The sequence below is a fragment of the Strongyloides ratti genome, assembly GCF_001040885.1.
Source record: "Strongyloides ratti genome assembly S_ratti_ED321, chromosome : 1".
NCBI lineage: Eukaryota > Metazoa > Nematoda > Chromadorea > Rhabditida > Strongyloididae > Strongyloides > Strongyloides ratti.
In genome coordinates, this window is record NC_037307.1 from 5,772,661 (window position 1) to 5,784,710 (window position 12,050).

At 21.4% G+C, this 12,050-nt stretch overlaps 3 protein-coding genes across 3 annotated transcripts; 1 reads left to right on the plus strand and 2 right to left on the minus strand.

Moving 5' to 3' along the window:
* Positions 1-618: 618 nt before the first annotated feature.
* SRAE_1000184700 (Hypothetical protein) lies at positions 619-1,670 on the minus strand (the record flags this gene model as incomplete). The annotated part of the gene is made up of 4 exons (XM_024648853.1): positions 619-999; positions 1,370-1,423; positions 1,483-1,580; positions 1,622-1,670. The coding sequence occupies 4 exons, from the start codon at positions 1,668-1,670 to the stop codon at positions 619-621; spliced, it is 582 nt and encodes a 193-aa protein (XP_024502788.1).
* Positions 1,671-1,993: 323 nt separating this feature from the next.
* Positions 1,994-4,980, minus strand: SRAE_1000184800 (TSC-22 / Dip / Bun family-containing protein; the record flags this gene model as incomplete). Its single annotated transcript, XM_024648854.1, has 3 exons — positions 1,994-3,535; positions 3,584-4,615; positions 4,672-4,980. The coding sequence occupies 3 exons, from the start codon at positions 4,978-4,980 to the stop codon at positions 1,994-1,996; spliced, it is 2,883 nt and encodes a 960-aa protein (XP_024502789.1).
* Positions 4,981-10,986: 6,006 nt separating this feature from the next.
* Positions 10,987-11,863, plus strand: SRAE_1000184900 (Peptidyl-prolyl cis-trans isomerase, FKBP-type, domain-containing protein; the record flags this gene model as incomplete). The annotated part of the gene is made up of 2 exons (XM_024648855.1): positions 10,987-11,237; positions 11,287-11,863. The coding sequence occupies 2 exons, from the start codon at positions 10,987-10,989 to the stop codon at positions 11,861-11,863; spliced, it is 828 nt and encodes a 275-aa protein (XP_024502790.1).
* Positions 11,864-12,050: the final 187 nt, after the last annotated feature.

The window sequence follows — 12,050 nt, forward strand, 5'->3', positions numbered from 1 at the left end:
ATGATAACATAAACATAACTCTTAAAAATAATATAAAAAAATTATCACCAATATTTATGATTAATTTTGTTATTTATTTTATTCTCAATATAAATTATCAATACTTATAAAATACAAATATGTATAACTTAACAACAACCAAAAATTGGCCAATTGTTCAAACTTAATGTACAATTATTTTATTTAGTCAGAATACTTCTATCAAAATAAAGAAAAATAATTTAAAAACAATTTATAAAAAAATTTTAATTTAAATCTTTTTGATATATAAAAATTGATGAAAATATTTTATAAATATGTTGACTTTTTTTCATCATTTTATAAAAATATGTATATGAAAAAAACTTTAAAGTGACTTTTTAAAAAGGCAAAAAAAAATTATAAAATTTCTTGATATTGTTATATAAATAGTCAAGTTGTTGTTGGCATTTTTATTTCTTATAAAAATTGTTTTTTTATTTATTGATATATTTATAAATGCAGGCTTTAGCTTAATAACTTTAGCATTATTAAAAAGATTAAAAATAGTATACTTTCAAAATGTATTTAAACATTTTATTAACACTATTAAATTTATTCAAATATACAACAATAAAAAAAATATAAACTTTTTAATAGTCACGGTATACTTGAACTTAGATTTTGTAAAATTTCATTATCAAATGGAGGTATTTCATTAGTTTTTAAATCAAAATTTCTTATATTATCAAATGTATTAAACAAAATATCTTTATTTTTTATCATTCTTTCATTTTTTGCACCACCATCAACATCATCATCATCATTCTCCCTTTTCAAAATATTTTTACACATCTTTTTTTTAAGATGATCTTCCAAAAAATATTGATTAATAAATAGTTTCTCACAATTTTTACATGAATATAATTTTAATGTATTTTCTTTGATTTTGCCTTCATCCAAACTTTTTAATTCATAAAAAAGTTGTTGATTACGGTATTTATAACTTTTTAACTTTTTTAAAATTTTTGCCTGGGTTAACTGTAAAAAAGTTAATAATTTATTAAATGTTAATATTTTGCATAATATACTTTTGAATATTCAATAAATTAAAATTATTAAACATACTATATATATCAATTTTTATCAAAAAAACATAAAGTAGTTTTAATGTGATTTTAGTCAATCAACAATAAACTAATGTTTGATACAAAATTAAATGTACTTTTTATACTTAATTAAATGGAAAATGTAATTAATAATTTGACATTGTTTTTATTAATATATTTATAATAAATTACAAAATTTTAATCCAATTAAAAATAGTGGAAAAAAGTTTTTTTTCTTTTTTTTAAATAATAAGTACATTAATAATAAAAAGAATACATTTATAATTTATCTATCAACTTACAAGAATGTGTTCAATAGACAATTGTGAAATTCTTAATAATTTTAGAACCCGTTCCTCTGTCCATTCTGAATTGTTATCCTAAAACTATATATGATTTGGAAAATTAAACATACAATTTTATTAATTCTTGCCAATACCACAGTAGGTAATGCACGTGAAAGAACATCAAATGAACCTATTCCAGCATCTAAAAGACTCAAAGAAACTTCATCTTAAATGAATTGTTTATAGAATTAATTACAAATTACATACCAAGAAGTTCAAAATCAGGTTTATATAATTTATCTTTATTATTATCCATTTTTTTATTAAAAATTTAAACTAACATTAAGTAAACTAATCAATTTTATAAAATAAACATAAGAAAATTGTTGCCATAGAAACAATATGTGAAATAATAATTTATTTTTTTTTTAATTTCATGACATTAATTTATCAATTTCAAAAACAATATCTAGATTTAAAATGTCTTATAAAAATTTTGAACAATATTCGAATTGTAACAACATATAATTTCCATATATTATAACAAAAAAGCAAATATATTGTATCATACAGTTTATAAAATTACCCATTTAAAAGTGAAAATACTTAAAACTCATTGTCATTAAATTTTTTTGATAATCAATTTAATGGAGATTGAATCATCATAATTTTCGATGCATTAGAAGATGCAGTTCCTTTATTTATTGATTTTGTCTTACCATTCTGAGCACAACTTTGATATTGACGTAACTCCTGTGATGGTCCTACTTCCTGTTGTTGCGAAGATTGTTCATTCTCAATATAATCTAAAGAAATATTATTTTTCGATATAATATCATTTTTAACATTATCCTGGTATTCTTTCTCAAAGTTATTTTTTTTAAATTCATGTTTTGTCTTTGTATTTGTTTTATCTAAAAAGTTCTTTTGTTGCTTTTGACAATCACTATAGGTATTATTTTGTTTGTTACCAATACTTTCATTTTGGTTAAGTAACAAAGCAAGCTGTTGGGACAATTTTCTGGTCTGAAGTTGTGGTTTATCCTTATTCTTCTCAATATTTGATTGTGATTGACTCTTCATTATAGGTGTATTATTAATATGTGGTGAAATTTTTTTATCAATTCCTCCAGAATTTTTAGCAGGTGAAGGTCCCCTCCCTTCAAAATCATTATTATGCCCATTTTTTTCAATACCATTAGAAATTTTTTTAACTTGTTCTGATGTAACACATGACGAAGATACTTCTGTTTTAGTATTTTCCGCATTATTGTTTTGAACCATTGTATTATTTGTAATATGTGAAGCTGTAAAATCTTTATTTTGAGAAGCAATTTCTGTTGTTTCAATTCTACCATTTCCCATCACATTATTAGATGGTAAAGAAAACTTATTTTCTTTAGATATATTTTTTAAATTACTACTCAAAATTTGTTCATTTTCTGTTACTAAATTTTCTTTATGTTTTGTATCAATTTTCTTGTCTGTTTGTGTAGATATTTCTCTACTATTTTCATTTGTTAATTGATTCACACTAACTACATCTAAATTTTTCTCATTGTTAGTTAATAATGCAGCATTGTCATTTGTATTTAAAGTGTTGTTGTCTTGCAAATTACAAGTTGTCCGTCCTCCAACAGAAGAGCTTTGAGCTTCACTAGAACCAGATATTTTACGCTTCACATCATGAAAAGTATTATTTGTAGATGAGACATTCTCTTCAATAGGTTGACCTTGACGTTGTTCATCATTTAATAAGATATTCCCACTATTATTAATAATATAATTTGAAACCCCAATACTATGTGTCCCATTTGGTGGTGATGGAGTACATGTACTTTGATTTACGGAAGAACAATGTGATGAAATATTTGTTTGTTGATCAGAAATAGTTTTATAAGTACCATTTGAATCTTTGTTATTTACTTCGATACTCTGCTTACTAGTGTAATTTGGAGAAGTCATAAAATTATTTGTTGATGAATTTCTACTTAATCCACTATTTTCTGTATTAATAATTGTTCCGACATTATTTGTTGTTGTTGCCGAAACAGATCCAGAACCAGAAATTCCCGTATTATTGGTAGATGGATTAGTTTTTGATAGAACATTTAAGTTTTGTACAATATCTTCTGGAGCAAATGATTTTAAGATATTATTCTGACATTCTAAAACTTGCACCTATAATAAAATAATAAATACATATATTTTCATTTATTAAAAACTTACTTTATTTTTAAGCTCAGCAATCTGAGCATTTAATTGATCATACTCCTGTCTTATAGAACGAGAAAGATGAAACTTTACCAAATCCATTGCTTGATTAATTTTAGATCCAATATGATCATCACCTTTATCATTGTTATCCTCTTTAAACATAATATTTCCATCATTCTCACCATTTTTTTCAAAAAATCCAAAAATATTATTCATACCGACGGTAGAGGGTGCTGTTTTGTTACCAGCATTAGAAATATTATCATTACTAATGATAGATGCATTACTAGTTTTTTTCGAATTTTGTCCTCCATTACCAGATGTTATAGTGGTGGGGTTTGTTTTATTTACCGGAGGCATACTACCACCAATGTTACCTATAAGAGATGGAGAATTATTTCCCAATCTTACTCTTTCACCGTTGTTTGAATTAGAAAAAGTTAAAGAACTTTCATCAGGGATTCCATTATTCAAAACTTTTGTTCCACCACCAACTACATTGTTAGGAAGTACATTATTAACATTCTGAGTTCCTTGATATTGTTGATTCGGAATAGTAAAGGTATTTCCAACAATATGTGTTGGTGTTGTGGAAGCTGAAGGTACCGGTGGAATAATACTATTTGGATTGACTGTTAATGGTAAATGATTAAGTATATTTTTAATTTTTTTAACATTTTGGTTAGAAGAATTTGACAATGGTAAATTAGTTGAAGCAATCGAAGAACCATTAGATTGATTAGAAGTTTCTGTAACAACTTTTTTAGTCACTGTATCTGAAGAGTCAATTGGTGAATTAACAATACCATTTTGATTACTAATTATACTATTTTGAATACTTTTGGTTGTTGATGAAATATCCTTAATATTTAAATCACCTAATTTTTCAATATGTCCTGGTTTTCCAGATACTTTTGTGTTATCACAAAAATCTTCCCCATTAAATAGTCTTCCATTAATATGTGTAAATTCGCTCTCATCATTTCCTTCATTTTCAGTAATATCAATACATTCCCATCTCCCCTTATGTGTTTGTGAAGGGTTCTAAAAAAAATTTTCAAAAGTATAATTATTCACATAGTATTAAAAAGTAACCCTACCTGATTATTTTTAACCTCAACTCCTTCACATTGAGTAGTAACATTATTTATTCCTATGGGAACATCACCTTTTGTAACATTTTTACTTGTATTCTCCGGTAAAGATGTTGTCATGTTATCATTGTATTCACATGAAACAGACTTAATTTCAGAACGGTTGTCACAATTAATTAAATTACTTAAATTTGTATTAGATACTGATGGAAGATTGTGTATAATCTCATCAGAAACTTTATTTTCACAAATATTACTTAATGATTTTTCGACAATCTTACGATCCTCTGTATCAACTTCACTATTAAAATTCATTTTGATTGAAGGTCATAATTTGATTTTCTTCTAATATCAGTTTAAATACAATAATATACTCTTTGTGATATAATATAATTGTTCTTTGTCTATAGTTTAACCCAACTAATTACTTTATTTAAATTTTCAATTACGAAGAATGTTGATTTTTTGAAAATTGAGAGAATTAATCAAATTTAATAGGATGAAATCAAGAAATAAAAATTTTCATATAATATAATAATAAATTCTGAAAATATTGTATTAATGTCATATAAATATATTTTTGACCAAAAAAAAGAAAAAGAAATCAATCAAAAGTTTAAACTATAAAAGTGGGCACTAAAATTACAAAAAAAAAAAAAAAACTAAATCACGTAATTTACAAAAATTTGCGCATAATAATACTACTACATATATGATTAGGTAATAATTCAAAAGGTAGAAAATTCAAATAAAAAATGAATATCATTTTAATTGATTAATAAATAATGACAATAATATAAAATTTAGCCACATGTCTAAAAATATGAGATAAAATAAGTAACGCACAGTCAATAATAAACATCCAAATTTTTCACGGTTTGTTTATGCTTAGTAATAATATAATTTATAAAAAAAAAAATAAAATTGTTTGATGTGAACATTAAAAATTTATTGTTACTTTTTTTTATTTCAAATAACTGTACATAAACAATATTCATATTCGATTACTTCAAAAATAATTAAATAAAATAAAATAAAAAAAAAATTAAATGTTTATCCTATCAATAAAAAAAGATACGATTTTAAAAAAAAAAATAGCTTCCATCCTAAAGATATTTTTTTTTGGCTTTTATATGGTACAATAATTATTGGAAACACATCAATATTCTATAGTATTATGTATAGTTAATTTTTTTTTTATTTAATATATAAATATTTTTTATTAATACCTTCCCAGATATTAATATTAAACATGAAGAAATACGTTTTGTACAAAACAAATACACTACTATTTAAAAAAAAAAAAAGAATATTTACAAAATAGGAATATGCTTTAAAAATTAAATAAGATGATATTTCATGATTTAGATTTTAAAATTACAACATAATGGTAGTGAGGATCAGAAGAAATTCCTTTGAAAGAATTTTTTTTTTGTAATCAAATAATTCAATCCTTCTTCCTGTTTGAATGAATAATATAATGAAATACTAAGTAAATAGATTGCATTGAGGACAATGTGTAAAGAATAAAGCTTCATAATGTCTAAATATAAAAAGGACATAGAGAAAACATAGAATGAAATAGAACATAGAGAATAGATTTTTATCATTGTAATAGATTGACCAAGATGCGATGGACGCTAACTCTCAACGATAAACATGTAAGATGGCCGCACATTTTTGTTGTAAAAAGTATAAATTGCCGCGTGATACTCAAAACTGCTTTGACCAGTCTCTAAATATTTTCTAAAAGGAGAGTGAGGAATGATAAAATAAATTATTTTTAATGAAAATATTAACAATTCAAAAGTCGTCAATAGTTAGCTTTTTTTTTTCTTAAAAAAAACAATCATAAAATGTTTAAAATAAATTGTTCCTTGTTATTAAAGGTGGAGTTAAAGTATTATTCGAATGACATTAGAAATATAAATATATTTAGAGGATATACAAATGATAAACTGAAATGTTACGAAATAGAATAAACTTTACGAAAGTATTACAGAAAAAAAAAAAAAATTATGTGACCATTTAGCAAATGAGAAATATTGGTGATTTTTATAGTATAAAATGTTATTAAATGAGGGTAATTTAAACTATGTGACAAATTTTTTTACAGTGATTCAGTAATATATTAATAGAAAAATATATATATATCAATAAAAATTTTTAATTTTATATTTAATAACGTTTATATGATGTAGAAATTTTCAAATAATTATCTCATATGTTTTTTTTTATTTTAAAGTGCATTAATAATATTATATATAAATATATTCTAAAATCTTTTAGATTTTTTTATTTTAAAAGTTGAATGACGAATTTTTAATGTTAAAAATATATTTTTTTATTTCATAAATTTGATATAAATTTTGCATTACATAAAATAAAAATATAAAAATGAATGACTTATAGTAAAACATTTTGATATATTCTAATTATAAGTTATTCTTATTTTAAATATAATGTATAATAACTTTGTAATAGTACTGTTAAAGAAATCTTTTTGGTGAATTATATGTGATCGTAAAAAAATAAAGTATTGCAAAAAAAAAAATAATGAAAATACTTATATTGCAATGAATAAATTAATCTTGTACTAAGCAAAATATATTTTATGATATGAATATTATATGAATAACTATTTCCGTTTACTAGATATAATATGATACGTTTTATAAAAATGTTCTATATGATAATAAGCATATTAAAGTATAATGATATTGGAGGAATTTCTTTTAATTTAATAGTATAATATAGTATTTTATTCATAATTTTTACATTAATCATTTTAATTAATAAAACAGTTAAAGAAATAATGAAATATATATATATAAAAGTGTTTCAAAATTATTTAAGAAAATTTTTAAACATCAACATAAGTGCCGCAATAATAAAAATATATTATACATATATATGTAATATATTAATAATAGGAAAACAAATAGTATTCATTATTTAATATTAGGTTAATATACATAATTAAATGATATACAGTTAATTACATAAATATGTACAATATTTCATCATTTTAATTCGAGTATACAACTAGAAAGCATAATTATTACTTTTGTTAACAATGAACGTGATAAATTTAGTTAAAATATTTTTTGATATTTTAAAAAAAAAATCAACATTTTGTCATATGATAAAATCTTAAAGATAAATCATGAGATTTAGCTATAGTTACCAACTTAATGGAACAAATTATAAATAAAATAATTATAAAATATTTTAACTTGCTTCAAATAAAAAATTTTTTAACCACAATATTTTATCTATATAAAATAAATTGACAATATAACTATATCATTAAAATGAACTATTCAAATTTCATAATAATATATTAATGTCTATTGAAAAAGTAATTATTTTTGGATTAACAATAAATTATTTGTAATAATAAAAGCAATTTTTACATAATAAATAGATACAATAAACAGAAGTTCAAAAATATTTTTTTTTTTTTGCAAATGAAAAACAAATATTTTTTAGAGATATAGATTTTAAAATTTCAAAAATTGAATATCACAAATAAAATGAAGTAACTATTTATTATCATAAGTTTTTTTTATGCTATTATATATTAAAAAAAAAAACTAAATAAAACATAATAATATGTAAGATGCACTCTTATTTGACATTAACAGAGTGTACTAAAAATAAAATTTTAGAATTTATAATTGTTATAAAAACTTGTATTCTCAGAAATGATATAATCGTTATTTTTTTTTTTAAAATAGTACAATAAAGAGTCAAATTTAGATGACTAAGCGAAAACTTTTATACTTTATCATTAAAAATTGTTTTTGTCATAAGCCTACTAAAAAAATATAAAGTTAAAAAAAAAAATTTATCAACTTATATTTTTAAATAATTTCTGTTACTAAAAATATATGAATAACACGATTTTTAAGTAATTATAAAAATGAATTTTATTGAAGTATTAGAAATAACAAATTTTTAAAAATGTTTTTGAGAATATTATATAATTTAATTAAGTTAATATTATATAATATTTTACGGTCAACTTAAGATATTTACTGTAAAAATATTTTATCAAACTCATTTGGTTGAAAAATATTTATATTTTTTTATATATATATATATTTTCTTGTAGCAAAATTCTTTGTCTAACTTATGACTTTGTGAAAATTTATTACCTCTATAAATTAGACATTGTCTAAAAAAACAATTAAAAAAAAAAGTATAAATATTTAATTAATTTTAATTATAAAAGAAAATAATACATAGGTTAAAAATTAATAATAAAACTTCACACATGAACTAAAAAAACTGCAAAAAAAACCTTACTATTTTATATTATTGTTAGATTGAAATTCTTTAAATTTCTACTATAAAAACAATTAAAATTTTTTTTCATAAACTTTTAAACAAAATAAATGAACACATTCAAATCAATCAATTATTTTATACCTAATGTTAATAATCTTTACCTATAATCTTATTAAAAATGTATGTTTTAAAGTAATAGTTAAAAAAAAATTTATTTATTATGATTGAAATTATTTTTCAATAATATGATAAAAGTAAGGTATTACTTTTAAACATCACTATAAATGTACCGTTAAAAAACAACTACAATCTATGACAAAAAAACTACAGTCATCAAATACATATTAACTCATATTTTACAAAACAATTTTAAAAAAGATTAAAGATAAAAATAATAATATAAAAACATAAAAAAAAATTAAAATAATGTAACGGCAAAGAGAAATATTTTATCAAATGTTACACCAAATACACTTAAAATTTTATTATTTTTTTTGATAATTTTGTAACAAGAAACATTAAATATATTTTAAAAATAAAATTATAAGTATTATTTTATAACCAATTATATATCATTTCATTTTTATAAGTCAAAGTCACACCAACAACCACATATCTTTTCATGTTATTAAAAGTCTTAACTTTTAAAAGGTATAATCTTTATAAAAGAGATTTTAAACTATTGATTATTTGTTCAATTTTTAAAAAGTATTTAATTTTACCAGATTGTATTTTACTTTATTTTCTTCCCTAACTAATAATTTTTAAAAAAAAAAGGGAAGATCAAAATTTTTTTCCAAAAAAAAAACATACTATAAAACAAGTTTTCCCTGAAAAATTACTGTTAATGATTATGAAAACGAGTTCAAAAGCTTTTAATAAAAGTTATTTTAAAAATCATTTTACATTAATAGGAAAAGTAAAAATATTTTGAAAAGATAAAAAAATATAAATAAAAATACTTTTAATATATGTATAAATATACTAAAAAAAAATAAATATATTACATTTTTCTTAATAATAAATATTATGTTAAGTATTTAAAAATTTTTTTTTTCTATTGTAATATTTTAGATTACAATAAAAAAAATTATACTAATCTTTTTGGTGATAAAAAAATATATGTTTATTTAAATTCTTATAAAATAAAACTATATTATTTTATTTTAATATAACTTGAAAGATATGTTAAAATAATAAAAATATTAATGAATGTTAAGAAATTTGAAATTTCTTTGAAATATATACAAAATTTTTGTTAACAATTAGAAAGTTAAAATTTTAAAATATATATCATTTAATATAATTTTTGATTATATTTTATTATTGAAAATGAATTTGTTTTAATATTATTATGATATATGTTGTATACTTGTAATGGAATATTATAGATATAAAATATTTTTTTTTTATTATAAGTATTATTTCAATGATTATAATTGTATAGATAGTTAAGTGATCCTGATAAAAATTGATAATATTTATTATAATTTTATTACTTAATATATGCAAATTTATTATTATTGTTTATTGATTATGTACATTCTAATAATTACTTTTTATTACAGAATAAAAAAAAAAAAGAAAGAAAAAGATTTATCTTAATTGAAAAGATGTAATATTATTTTGAACCTGTTAAATGATCTACTGACATTTCATGTCATATCGGATAAAAATAATCATACTATCTGCCTTTTTAAATAAAGAAATGAAAAATATTTACACTATGTTATAATTTTTGTCATACTATGTAGTCTTCAATTACTACAATTAAAAATTGCCTAGTTATATGACTATTCATCAACACATATATTATTTATAGTCTACAAACAGGCTCTCATTTCTGCCTTCTCTTGACTATTTTGCAATTATTATAATATGTAAAGACGGAGATCTAAATCTCCTTCTGTTTTTATATATATATATGTGGTGATGGGCGTTGATCAACACGTGGCACTTACGAAAGGGAAAACTTTTCTTATTTCATTTTAATCTAGTAATTTAATATTCAGCATTTTAACTCATACGATGTTTAATAAAATTAATATAATAATTAAATTTATCCTTCTTATTACTATATTTTCTGTTTTTATTTATGGAGAAGATACTGAAGAAAAGTTAAAATGGATTGAAGATGATGGTTTAGAAATTAAAATTGTTAAACCTATAAATCCTGAAAAATGTAAAATTAAGTCACAGGCTGGTGATATTGTTGATCAATATTATAAACTTAGTGATAAAGATGGACAAGTAATTGGAACTAATTGGGGAAAAAAACCGTAAGTTTAGTGAATATATATATTTAATATATAATAATAATTTTTTTAGATATACATTTACTCTTGGAAAAGGACAAGTTATTGCTGGAATGGATCGTGCCATGACTGGTATGTGTATTGGAGAGAAAAGAAAAGTTGTCATTCCTGGTAAACTTGGATTTGGTGATGATGGAAGAGATCGTGATGGTATAAAGGGAGATCAAACTCTTTATTATACAGTACAACTTGTTGATCTCTTTCGCCCTGTACCTGGTGGATCATTTACCGATGATGATGGTCTCCAAGTTACCATTACCCACAAAATCGATGAAGATAAATGTAAAAAATCAGCTCCTGGAGATACAATTCATCAACAATATACATTACATTTAGAAGATGGAACATTTGTTGATAGTAGTTTTAGTAGAAATTCACCATTCATCTTTAAATTAGGAGCAACACCAAGACAAGTTATTGAAGGTATGGATCGTGCCATGACTGGTATGTGTGAAGGAGAAAGAAGAAAAGTTGTCATACCAAGTGCTCTTGGATATGGTGAAAGTGGAAGATTACCACAAATTCCAGGTGGTGCAACCCTTTACTTTGATATTGAATTAGAAAAGTTAATCAAAAAAGATGAGCTTTAAGTATTGTTTTTTTATAACTTTTGTACAACAAAAAGTATTGGTTCAACCAACAAAGATTTTTTTTTGCTGACAAAAATGAACGGGCATTTTTCTCTATAATTTAAATTATTTTTAATAATTTTTTTTAAATATAGTGCTTGATGTTTTTGATTTTTTTGATGTATATATATAAAATTTCTTTTTAAAA